Source organism: Pyrus communis, chromosome 3, assembly GCF_963583255.1.
Source record: "Pyrus communis chromosome 3, drPyrComm1.1, whole genome shotgun sequence".
In the NCBI taxonomy this organism is placed as follows: domain Eukaryota; kingdom Viridiplantae; phylum Streptophyta; class Magnoliopsida; order Rosales; family Rosaceae; genus Pyrus; species Pyrus communis.
The window spans coordinates 28647066-28660548 of record NC_084805.1 but is presented as its reverse complement, the minus strand read 5'-3'; the positions used below and the strand labels follow the sequence as shown (position 1 = coordinate 28660548).

The 13483-nt window shown below is 37.9% G+C and overlaps 1 protein-coding gene and 2 pseudogenes across 1 annotated transcript; all 3 read right to left on the bottom strand.

Moving 5' to 3' along the window:
• Positions 1 to 552: 552 nt before the first annotated feature.
• Positions 553 to 1876, bottom strand: LOC137728582 (G-type lectin S-receptor-like serine/threonine-protein kinase At1g61370; annotated as a pseudogene).
• Positions 1877 to 5012: 3136 nt separating this feature from the next.
• On the bottom strand, positions 5013 to 8207 carry LOC137727951 (G-type lectin S-receptor-like serine/threonine-protein kinase At1g61550; annotated as a pseudogene).
• An 801-nt stretch (positions 8208 to 9008) lies between these two features.
• On the bottom strand, positions 9009 to 13483 carry LOC137727950 (G-type lectin S-receptor-like serine/threonine-protein kinase B120). Its single transcript, XM_068466814.1, has 6 exons — positions 11999 to 13483; positions 11234 to 11344; positions 10646 to 11095; positions 10312 to 10549; positions 10077 to 10224; positions 9009 to 9974 (listed from the first exon to the last, which is right to left on the bottom strand). The coding sequence occupies exons 1-6, from the start codon at positions 13341 to 13343 to the stop codon at positions 9660 to 9662; spliced, it is 2607 nt and encodes an 868-aa protein (XP_068322915.1). The 5' UTR covers positions 13344 to 13483; the 3' UTR covers positions 9009 to 9659.

Sequence of the window (13483 nt, the reverse complement as noted above, 5' to 3'; positions counted from 1 at the left end):
TGTACTGTGATAACCAATCGGCCATTCGCTTGGCGGAAAATCCAGTCTTTCATGCAAGAACTAAACATGTGGAAGTACACTACCACTTTATCAGAGAAAAGGTTCTACAAGAAGATATTGAGATGAGACAGGTCAAGACGAATGATCAAGTTGCAGACTTGTTCACAAAAAGTTTAAGTACGGGCAAGCTCGAAAATTTTCGCTGTCTGCTCAGCACAGTGCAAAGAATGAGAGCTAACATTGAGGGGGAGTGTTGAGAATCAATGTTAGGTAGAATCAATGTTAGGTATGGTTGAGTGGAAAAAATTAGGTGCAATTAATGGGTTTTGTGTGGTAGCAAATAATCTTAGTTTAATTAAGTGTGTAGTGTAACTTTCATTTGGTTTGCTATAAATACCCAAGTCCCCAAGCATTGTAATCATCCAAGGAAAAACAAAGCCTAGAGCTAAATAAGAAAAGCTTTGCTAATTAGTTTGTTTTGTGAGCTTTCTTTAAGAGTGTGCTCTATTTTTCTTCTTCTTGGGATCATTAGAGTTATCTTGGATACTCTTCTTATTCAACAATAATCTCCAATACCATGACCCCAAAGCTATACATGTCAGATTTTTCAGAGATTATCCCACCCATGACCTACTCTGGAGACATATAGCCACTGCACAAGAAAATTATTAGTACTTAACTAACAATTATCCACTTGAATTCTAAGAATAGAAAGAAGGGTGAAATGATCAATGCTTACAGAGTTCCCACAACCTTCTGAGTGTTTGCTAAATTCTGTGTCCCTTCAAAGGTACGTGCTAGCCCAAAATCGGAAATTTTGAGATTCATGTTTTCATCCAAGAGAATATTACTTGCCTTCAAATCCCGATGTATTACCTTCAAACAGGAATCATGTTGGAGATAAAGAAGCCCTCTAGCAACACCCTGAATAATATTGAAGCGTCTAGCCCAACCAAGCTCCTTTCTCCGCATAGGATCTAATTATTGCACACATTACAGTGAAAACATTTTCCAGAAGATACAGAACAGTTGTATGAACAATGAGAAACTGGAGGCAAACATAAAAGGCCGGTGAAACAAACCAAATAAATGAGTATCCAAGCTTTTGTTTGGCATGAATTCGTAAATTATTAACTTCTCATCATCTTTTATGCAGCAGCCCATCAGCTTACAAGGTTCCTGTGTTGGAGTTTGGAGATCAACATCATCTCATTCTTGAACTCTTCGATGCCTTGCCCCGAGTTGCTAGATGGTCTTTTTATTGCTATTTCCTTCCCTTCTTCTAGCTTACCCTATACGAGGTCGAAAAATTAACATTACATTCCTGTCTGTATACCTATATACTTTCTTTTGAAATTAAAGAAAGCGCAAATGAATAATCACCATATAAACTATGCAAAATCCTCCTTGTCCGAGCTTGTTTGTGATGCTGAAACTGCTTGTAGCAATTACTATGCCATCGAAATCATATTCATAGACTAATAGCTCTGATGGATCATGTGTTCTAATATATTCTTGAAGACTTTCTCTTGATGTATAACGTGTATCAGTCAATCTAATTTCCCTTCTTGCTTTGATGATTCCTGATTTTGCTTGCAACCTGTGTAAACCGAACACCAAGGCAGCTATACTGATAGAACAGATCGCCGCAAGGCCGACAATTAAGTTTATCTGCTTTCCTTCTTCACCTGAGAAGAATATTGCATAGAGTATGAGACAGAAAAGATTGATAAGTGAAGTTGTTCAAGCAATATTATCACATACCGAATTCTGTGTTCCCTAAGAAAAGATTGATAACTTTAAAATGAGCATAATGATTGATAAAAGAAATGTCATTAAATTTATCAGAACTAACAGCCGATAAAAAATTAGACATTTACCTGAGCCGCAATCTAATTGTCATCTGAAACCTTGATGATGAGTATTTAGGTGCTGGTTTTGGCTAATTAATTATCATAAAGCTTACTTAATCGACTTTATTTGCCCTCTCTCACTTTTTTTTTATTTTTTTTATTTTATTGTAGTGGCTGTTTTATTTAGCTCAAATAATATTTTAAACTATTCTAATTTTTTAAAAGAAAGAAGATTCGAACTGCACGAGGATGAGCACAATAACTGGATTATCTGCCCTTTCCATCCCATACCCTTCTCATCCCCTTCTATTTATGTGGTTACGGTTAAGTCACGTCAACATTTTATATTTCCATTACTTTTTGTCTTATTATTTTTATAAAAAAAATCAATATAAAATGTTGACTGGCTTAACCGTGACCACAAAATATAGGAGGGGATGAGAAGAGTATGGGATGGGAGGGCAGACACTCCAAGTCCAAAACCAAAAGGATTTGCACGCAACCAACTCTGACAAACGACCTAACTAAGCTAGTGAGCAAACTTAATGCTAATGATATACTAATCAATTTTAACCAAAACTAAAGGGAATTGTTATTCGTACACAAAATTCCTTATTCTACACTCTAAATTTTCTATATTTAGAAAAATACACTATGTAGAATGAGATTTTTGAAGTGCCAATAACACTTCCCAAACTAAAAATCCCACTAACTAAAATAAGCCAGTTCTGTGGTTGATTTGAATCGTGTGGATGCGATTGTCTTGTCTTATCTTCACAGATAATTAGCATCAGAGGCAGATTGTCTGCCCTCCTATTTGGGTGCCCTTCTCATTCCCTCTTATTTGTGCGATCACGGTTAAGCAACGTTAACATTTTATATTCCTATTACTTTTTGTCTTATTATGTTTATTAAAAAATCAATATAAAATATTAACGTGGTTTAATCATGATCGTATAAAATAGAAGAGGATAAGAAAGACACCTGGGCAGACAATCTGCCTCAATCAAACATTTCTGCAAGTACCTCTGCATAATTTTTCGTGCCGTTATTTGTCGTGATTGCTTAAATGGATCCATTTAATCGTAATGTTGCTATGTACTTTTCGGGAACTAGGATAATTTTATTTCAGAAAACCTGGATGATATGAGAAGAATTTTAAGGAAAATTTGAAATAGGTCTAATTTTATAGATTATCTTTTGAAATAGGTTTAATTTTTAGTGACTTTTAACTTTTAAAATAAGTCCAATTTTTAGTTACTTTGAACCCATATCAAAAATCTCCAAAATTTTATTGATAGAGCCAAAAAAAAAACAGTTATATCTAGCCAGTAGGACATATAAACTTAGCCGATAGGGCATATAAACTTTAACTCTTCGTAATACAAGGAAAAAAATGACAATAAAATACATGAAAAAGAAGGAGGATATAAACAAATCCAGCTCTAAAGGTCGCTGGACAAGGCAACTGCCTAGGACCCTCAATTTTTGGGGCCCAAATTTTTTTTTAACATATCTATTTGTATTATAAATACTATGAAAGTAAGATAGATGACAAGGAAAGCAAACTGGCGCGGTGGAAGATATTCATGTATGTATGGGACCATGATCCTCTCCTAATCTAAGGATGACGATCCTCATGATTAAGAGATGTGGACCGTTAGATAAAAATTCAACGGTTATAATTATTATAACTTTAAAGGGAGCCCCTGTTTGTAGCCGTTGAATAAAAATTCAACGGCCCACATCCCTTAGTCATGAGGATCCTCATCCTTAGATCAGGAGAGGATCATGGTCAGTATGTTAGCTACAATTGTCAGACTGGTCTGATGAATTCAGTTTGGAGCAAGATACTCTTCCCTCTCATTTCTCGTGCTTTTTTATTTTGTGTGATCATAATTAATCCACATCAACATTTTATATTATTTTTTATAAAAATAATAAGACAAAAAAGAATAGTAATATAAAATATTGACGTGGCTTAATTGTAACTACACAAACAAAAGAACACAGGAAGTGGGAGGGCAGAAAATCGGTCAATTTTCGTTGTATAGATTATTTTAAGCTATAAAAAAAGTAGACTGCTCATAATTTCACGTCTTATCAGATTAGAATTGTGAACTTACATAAGCCGGAAAGCCTAGATCTCCATTGTAATAAAAGCTGGCATTTTTCCTGCCGTTTATAATCTCTAACAGCAAGACTCCGAAGACATATAATTACTGAGCAAGTAATAAATTAGTATTTAACTATAAATATTGCTTCTTTGTTTCTGGTCTTAGAAAAATGTTATTCCAAAAAGGGAAGGAATGATTTTTACAGTGTTCCCACAACCTATTTGTTTTTCCTGTCCCTTCCACAGTACGTGCCAATCAAAAATCTGAAATTTTTGGGTTCATATTCTCATCCAAGAGAATATTACTGACCTTCAAATCTCTATGTATCACCTTCAAACAGGAATCATGACACCCTGAATAATATTGAAACGTCTAGCCCAATCAAGCACAGCTCCTCGTGCTGGATCTAATGAATGCGGTCATTTGGAATGAAAGCAATAATGTCATTCATATATCCCATGCATTTTACAGTGTTAAACAAGCAGGCCAGAGACTACCAATTATAGTAATGAAAAACGAGGCCTGTTACATAGAGAAATTGCAAGGTGAAGAAGAACAGGAAGAACATGTAGAAACTCAAAGCATTAACAGCAGTTTCGGTTCTTGTTCACACAGGAATAATTTAATTTTTCTAGGAAAGCAATACTAACAGTTGAATTTTGTTTTGGGTAAAATTCAGATGAACGAATTTTTTGAATATCAGGTGGATTCGCATTTGAAGCGTATTAGACTATTGGTAAACTTCACTATTAGCAAAATGACTTTTTCATTTTGTTGTGCAGAAAATTTCTGCCAATGCACTCAAAGTCAATATCTTTGCTTCATCTTTCAGCAGTTTCACATCTTATTTCAACAGCTGAGATTATAAAACTCTGTACTATTCTCATTCAGTAAATGCTATAAGCTTACATCTGTGTTTTATGTTGAATATTCCACATCAGCTGTTGAAAGAAAGAAAGAAGAGTTTAAATATTTCAACCCCACTCCATTTAATACCGAAGTCTTTTGTGGTAAAACTCCACACCTGTCAGACTGTGCAGGTGGTAATTAACAAGTTGGAAATGATATTGGTATTGTTAGAAATGAGCTTTGACCCGTCTCTCTAATAATTTGACATTTTATACAATGTAACAAGCAATCTGACTATTCAACATATAATACTGCTCGACGAAGACTATGACTAGTCTATAACCAAACCTAGCAACTTATGTGGCTGAGATTAACTCGACTTGTAGGTCTAAGAACATGACCGAAATTCATTGCATTGTGATGCATCGGTATGGGATTTTGCCTATCTTCCTTCAATCAATGTTATGGTACCTTCATCCACCGAGAAAATGCTGTCGTAATGTGGGTGAGGATCGTAGACTGATGAGTTTTCGAAATTAGTAAATATAGGCTGCTTAGGCGGTGGAAGATCCTTTTCACTACTTAGCATGAAAACTACATCAGGCATGGTAGGCCTGCCTGCGGCCATGTCCTGCACGCAAAGAAGCCCGATGTGCATGCATCTCGTTACTTCTGATAAGGAATAAGAATCCGCCAACACTTCATCTACAAATTTCAATCCCCTGCCTTGATTCCACAAGTGCCATACCTGACAAAGTTCATTTATGTTGGCTACAATTATTAAACTGATCTGCTCATAATTTCATAATTCATTAGATTTAGGATGTGAGCTTACATAAGCTAGGAAGCCTAGTTGTTCTTCTTTGTAATAGAAGCTGGTACTTTTCCTGCCGCTAACAATTTCCAATAGCAAGACGCCGAAGCTATAAACATCAGATTTTTCAGAAAATATTCCGCCCATGGCATACTCTGGAGACATATAACCACTGGACAAGCAATTCATTAATTAGTATTTAGCTAAAATGTTGCTTCTTTGTGTACGGTCTTAAGAAAAATGTTCTTCCAAGAAGAGGAAAAGAAATGATGCTTACAGTGTTCCCACAACCTTATGAGTATTTGCTAGACTCTGTGCCGCTTCAACGATTCGTGACAATCCAAAATCCAAAATTTTTGGGTTCATAAATCAGTAACTTCTCGCGGTCTTTAACGCATCAACCCATGATCCTAACAAGATTTTTACGTTGGAGTTTGGAGATCAACAGCATTTCATTCTTGAACTCTTCCATGCCCTGCCCTGAGCTACTAGATAGTCTTTTTACTGCTATTTCCTTCCCTTCCTCCAGCTTACCCTACACGAGGCCAGCGACAAATTAATCATTACACCGATATCTGTATCTTGCAGTTGTATACTTGTAGGCTTGTAGCTGTGTGATATTAAATTTTCCTATAGATAGAGAGGAAAAAAATGCATAATCACCTTGTAAACAGGGCCAAATCCTCCTTCCCCGAGCTTGTTTGTGATACTGAAAGTGTTTGTTACGATTAATATGCTATCAAAATTATAGATGAATAGCTCTGATGGGTCATGTTTTCTAATATATTCTTGAAAAGTGTCTCTTGTGTTCTCGAATGTATCAGTTAATCTGGCATTTCCTGATATGGATAATGTAAGAATAAAAAACCGAGTCAGATCAGCGTCCAAGCATTTTTGGTTAGTTTTCTCATGTCAATCACATCCATCTCATTCTCTTACCCTTTTTGTTAGCTCGTAACCTCTGGAAACCGAACGCTGTGGCACACAAGATACTAATCAAACAAATTGCTGTGAGGCTGGAAATTAACTTAATTGGCTTTCCTTCACCTGAAAAAAATTTGAATTAGTAATACAAAAGTTGTGTAAAACATATAGCTAGCTAATTGGAGCTGTACAAGCAATATTATCATTTACCTAGTTCTGAATGGTCCAGGCGAAGAAAAAGATCTTCTCCGCCATAGGCAAATTCCTGTATGTCAATAAGGTCTTTGGACCAGACCAAGCATCATATGTTATTAACATGTGCATAAGCCAGGCAAGAACAATTTTTCAGGCACTGTGTCCTGCACTCTTCTGCATCCAAAGACGTGATATATTCATGAAAATCTGGTACTTTTAACCACACCATCTTCAGATACCCATCTTCAGTTTTTCTCGAAGCAACTGACTGGTTTGTATTAGCCTCACAAACCAGTTTGGTTTGCCTCACACACCCTCCTGTCCTGTTTCCTTTGCTCCATTCCTCGTGTGACTTCCGTACAAACCGTTTCAAACACTTGCATATTGGAGTTGTTGGAGATTCAGAACGTGTGCAAATCCCGAAAGGTCCACATGCAGCATATTTATCACATGAATTGTTCTGTGATACAAAGTCAAGAATCCAGTTCTCTCCATGCTCTGAATACATAAGCTTAAGTATACCATCTGAAGAGATGTCTGAGTATGCCAAAATGTCCCCGAAATTAAAAGAATTATACTTGTTTCTTGCCTCACATTATCATCTAATTTGAATCCATTTAGATACCCATTATTCGTACCTGGTATCCCGATGTAACTTGATTTATCCCACGGCCCACTTCTCCAGTAGGGAGTTGATCCATTAATCCAGACTACAAGCTGTGATGGCACGTGTGGTGTCAGTCCAACCAAGAACGTCCCCGTCGATGTATCACTCTCACTTTTCCAGGAAGTCAGGAAATTCGTATCTCCAGATTTGCTATGGAACCCCAGCAGCATACCTGGCAGATGTGTGTCACTAGGATAATCAAAACTCTGCCACAATGGAACAGCTCCTACATCATCATCTTTTACGACAAAGTTTCCGCTGTCTAAAAGAGCTGCTGCTGAGCCATTAGATGGCACTGAAATATTCGTTGACCAAAGAGAATTCTTTTTTCCATCTACATGCTCCAGAGTCCCCTTGCTGCTTATTCTCAAACTTGCCAAGGTGTCTGAAGCTGCAATCGGTTTCTCTGTTGGCCACCCATTCAACTTTTCAAGGAAAAATACTCTTGTGCCATATCCCCACGTACTTATTCTTACCGGAATTATTATTAGGACTGAAGAATCCCAATTCGAAAACCTGGCTGGGGGAGACAAGAGTTTGTCCCTCTGATAATGGTTGTGCAGGACTTATCTCGTAAACTTCGGCACAATGGTGCCGTGACAGAAGAAGCAAGCTAAAGAAGAACGGGAAGAACATGGAGGAATTCAAAGGATTAACACTAGTTTTGGTTCCAATTTGCATCTGAATGGTTAAAAATTGCTGGGAATACAATACGATGGAACATTGAAATACTGTTTTGGGCTAAAATTGAGATGAAAGAATTTTACGAATAGCAGGTGAATTCGCATTTGAAGCGTACTAGACTATTCTTAAACTTCACTGTCAGTGAAATGACTTCCATTCTTAAGTCAATGTCTTTGCTTCATCTTTCACCAGTTTCAAGTTTTATTCCAACAGCTGAGATTTACTGACTTTGCTTCATTTTTCAGCAGTGTCACGTTTTATTCCAACAGCTGAGATTTATTGACATTGCTTCATCTTTCACGTTTTATTCCAACAGCTGAGATTTACTGACTTAACTTCATCTTTCAGCAGTTTCACGTTTTATTTCAGCAGCTGAGGTTTATTGACTTTGCTCAATCTTTCAGCAGTTTCACGTTTTATTTCGGCAGCTGAGATTATAAAAATATGTACTCTCATTCGGTAAATGATATTACTTGCAACTGTGTTTTGTACAATGAAAGAAAATTCTACACAAACTCTGAGAGATTAAGGACTAGTGTGGGGTTGATGTACCTTTTTTTAAAACTGCTTTTGTTGTGTTATGCTGTGATAATAAGTAGTTGTGAAATAAGTGTTTGATAAACTATAATTATAAAAGTACTTATAGCAAAAAAAACCAATGTCGGAATGTTTTGTAAACTTTTATTATAAGTATATTTCACTTTGTAAAATGATTGAAAATGACATGATGTTATTTATGCTTTTATTTTTATCATTTGACAAAATAAGATATAACTCAAATTCTAAATAATTATCAGAGAAATTCGCATTAACACGACCTAACTATACATTAGGGCCCATCACCTTACATCCATCATTCCTATTTAAATTAAACAGATGACTGAAATCAATCTCATCTGGTACAAAAGGTATTGGAGATTTGAAGTCTACAAATGCATAGTCTTAGTCGAGAAAATCGGATTCGACCTTTGAGCCATTGTTACAATACAGGACTAGCTAGAGATGAGAGAGCGAGCTGTGAACAGTGCAAAATTAGCCTCCCAACTCCATCCCGCCCTCCTCTGAGCTCTCGAAGTCATGCATGGAGAACTTTGAAATATGTCGTACACAACCTGTGCACAGGCAACAATCTTAGAATGCCACCGTTAGTATGTCTCGTGGGCGTCTGAGAGCCGTTGATCAATATTAACGCGGACACGTCTCAATCAAAACCAGTGTGGAACAAGATATTGATCCTTGAGGTGCCTACTTCGTTTGTGACTAAATTTTTTTCAACGGATGTAATGTTCCAGAAGCATGTTAAGGCAATCTGCAACATTGGTAGAGTGATTTTCGCATACGATTCCGATTGGAAAGTGAAGGGCGGTGGTGCAAGAGGGATGCTATTGAGTATGACAGTCATCAGAATCCAAAATTTCACTGTCCCTTAGAATTCCGTTGTGAGTATTTACTTTTCCCCTGACGATTGTTTAACTAAAAATTACAGGCTATACAAATTTTGCTAATAACCCCCATAGGAGATGGAATAGCATATAAACATGGAGGAAGATTAACTATCATCTCCCTTCCAACATTGTAATCGTTACATTGTTCGAGGATGCTACATCCTGGCCTTCTGTACCAAAATTTGTATCCACGTGTCTCCTAATTGAAGTAAACATAGGTTGTACTGGTAACTGAAGATTTGCAGCTTCACTTTCCAGCATTAACACCACGGCTGGCATGGTTGGTCTACTAGCTGCATAGTCTTGCACACACAGCAACCCTACATGTATGCATCTCAATAATTCAGTTTCATTCTGGGAACATGTTTCTGCGATGGAAGGATCAATAAGGTCCACTGCTCGATTCTCGTTCCAAAGATGCCACGCCTGAAAACGTTCCAAAAAATTCATATTCCATTGTTGTAGTTACTGATTGGAGAAGTAATGGCTAGGATTTGGCAATTAAAACATCATGTAAGAATAACTTACATATCCAATAAGGCTTAAGTGTTCCGTTGATCGCAAACTTGTGTTCCTTCGGCCACTCACAATCTCTAGCAGCAATACACCAAAGCTAAAGACATCTGACTTTACTGAAAACAGACCTTCCATTGCATATTCAGGTGACATATAACCGCTGCATTACGCATATTGTGATCAGATTGATAATTTTAACATGAGATAAATAAGTTATATTGCATTAGTGTCGACAAGTTGTTCTTACTATGTGCCAACAACTCGGGCTGTATTTTCTTCATTTTCATTACCCCCGAATATTCTTGCCATACCGAAGTCTGAAATTTTGGGAATCATATCTTCATCCAGCAAAATGTTGCTAGCTTTTAGGTCCCGATGAATAATTCTAAGTCTTGAATCACGATGGAGATAAAGGAGCCCTCGTGCAATCCCTTCAATAATCGTGAAGCGTTTTCTCCAATCTAGTAGTGATTGGTTGGCTGGATCTGTCATTTTACCAAAAAGACAACTGCTAAGTGAAACAAACTTCAGATATGTAATTATCAGAAAAGGAACACTTGATCAGCTGAAAGAGAACATACTGAAAAGAAAGAAATCCAAGCTTTTGTTTGGCATGTATTCATAAACCAGCATCTTTTCTTCTCCTTCAATGCAGCAGCCCAAAAGTCTCACGAGATTCCTGTGTTGTAACTTAGCAATCAGACTAATCTCATTCTTGAACTCCTCCAATCCTTGAGTAGACCTTCTCGCAAGTCTTTTTACAGCTATTTGTGGTAGCCCTGGAAGGCTACCCTTGTAGACAGTACCAAACCCCCCCTTCCCAAGCTTATTTTCTTCAGAAAAGTTGTTCGTAGCAGCTGCTACACAACTCAAATTTAACAGCCGTAATTCGCATCTATTTACTTGATTCCCTTCTGAATAAACATCTACTGATCCTGAAGCATCTGTTGAAAATTCTTCTCTCTTTCCAGCATCGAGCGTTGATGTATCACCTCCCCTTAACCATGAAATTGAAGAAGTGGTGGGCAACACTAGATAACAAAAAGAAGAAAAATAAGTTAGAAACTAAATGGACAGGAGAATAAATCATGGAACAGTTACCAGTTTTCTTAAGTTAACTAAAAAATTTGTCCTCTCATTCACCAGAAGGATGGAAATGTGCGTCCTACCTTTCAATTTTGCTTTAAACTTCCACAAAAGCAACAGGATGATGACAGCGAACAATGCTCCCGCTACAGAAATTACTGCTATCACAGCGGTGGACAATTTGTGCTTGCTACCTATATATAAAAGGAGATCAATTAAAAGATTAGTGCAGTATAATGCGTTGTAAGTTGTAACATTTCAAACATTAAATAGTTATTTGAGCAGTTTCCTGGCCCTTTCCGTGCTATGTTCTGTATTTTAAATGATTTGAATATACAGCACAGAAAGCATGTCTGGCCTTTGATATTATTAAAGGACATGGAATCAAAAGACAATAACTTATTTTTGGTTTTTGGATGGATGACAAAAAAAACAGATCAAGCGCTGCTAAAGTTACGAGTGCAATATGACTAAAAGAAAAATCGCTGCAGAAGAGTTGACCAGATAAAAGGACAATTCAAACGGAATGGGAAAACAAGCAAAGGCGTTTTAGATTATCTTTTATGGACTCGCTGCTGCAGCTTGCCTCGAGGCGAATTTAGAATTCAATGATCCACAAAAGGCAGAAGGTTTGATTTCCTGTGAAATGCATCAGTTTAAATTTGATCACAGCGATTGAATGGAACAGAACTTAAGGAAAATGAAGTGACTAAAATTCATCATTTGCTTTTTCTTGTATAGAAAGTAAAAGCCAAAACCTGAAACCTCAATAATGAACACAAATGGATTTTAGGAAAAGAACTGAATCGAATAGCACCAACAACAAGAAAAATGGATTTGAACTTTACCTAAATCTGAATGCGCAACACGTATATGCAACGTGTTTCCTCCCTTTGTAAATCGTTCGACATCAATCAAGTCTTCGGTCCACATCATACAACCAATCCCTTGAACCATTGCATATGCAGTACAAGCACAATTCTCGAGACATTTCTCCTCGCAGCTCTCCCCTGGAACTGCAACAACCAAGTCTGCAAAATCCGGCAACTTGGCACACCTTATCGCTACAAATCCATCTGTTTCATCACTTGCCACCGTTCCATTAGAACTATTTCTCTGACACTGCAAAGGGGTTTTCCTAGAACACCCTTCCGACCAATTTCCCCCAGTCCATTGATCCAAATTCCTCGGTTGAAATCCATGCATACAACGGCAAATTGAACTCGATTCATCAGATGCACTACACACCCCAAACCTTCCACATTTGTTGTAAAACTCACATTGGTTGGTCTTGTTAGGCTGAGATTGTATCACTTCCCACTGGCTCTTCTCTTCCGCCCACTGCAGCTGCTCTTCGTACCCGTCCCACCTTATCCGAAACCTCAACTTATCTGAAGGATTCCACGGTCTGTATGTAAAATATGATTTCCCATTCTCATCACTAAGCTTAAAACCAAATGCATAAGTAGTTGGCATATTCGGAAGTCCAATGAATATCTGCTTGTTCCAATGCCCGCTTCTCCACCGCCGTTCTGATCCTTCCCATATCACAATCTGCGGCGATCCTCGAGGATCAACCCCCATTGAGTACCCTCCGGCCGAAGGGTCACTTTCCGACTTCCACGAACTCAGAAACCGATTCTCTCCGATCTCATCACTCACCTCAACTTTCATTCCCGGCAAAAATGTGTCTGCTGCATCGTCAAAGCTCTGCCAATAGACCACGTTGGCATCGCCGCGGCGGGAAAGAATAAGACTTCCTTCGTCATGGAGTCTCGCCGTCGAGTTAGTGGCGGCTGAAGCGTTAGTAGACCAAACAGCGGTGCCATTTCCATCCAAAACAACCAGATTTCCATCGCTTCTAAATTCCAAGACTCCAGATTTATCAGAAATTGGGTTTTCTCTGTTTGCAACCCAGATCAATGACGGGTCCGAAATTTTGTAATACCGAATTCCGACGTACCGGGACGATGAATTCCCCGGACTGAAGAAACCCAGTTCGAATATTTCGCCATCCGAGATCAGTCTCTCTCCATCTTTTATAGATTGCCCCTGCGAAATCGAACTCGACGCAGAGCAAAACAGAGGGAGAGACCAGCAGAAAACAATAAGGAATGAGAAGTTACAAATTCTGGTACCTGGGTTTTTTCTATCGACTCCCATTGATGAACTCAGAGAAGTGCAGGCATTCATTAGCAGCAAACAAAGTCTTAAGTAGGTAAGGAAGAATGATGTGGGTGCGCGTAAAGGTGGCTAAGTCAGCATATGGGCATCAAAGGCGGCGTTCTGCTGCTCTTGGCTGACTCCGACTCGCTTTTTCTAAGAGTTGCGGA

Bases quoted from the DNA above. Each gene is read 5' to 3' on its own strand.
- LOC137727950 (XM_068466814.1), bottom strand. From the start codon at position 13,343: ATGAATGCCTGCACTTCTCTGAGTTCATCAATGGGAGTCGATAGAAAA. The intron at 11,345-11,998 runs GTAAAGTTCAAA...TTTTATATATAG, and splicing joins TGTTGCGCATTCAGATTTAG to GTAGCAAGCACAAATTGTCC. The intron at 9,975-10,076 runs GTAAGTTATTCT...GAACGTTTTCAG, and splicing joins ACTTAAGCCTTATTGGATAT to GCGTGGCATCTTTGGAACGA.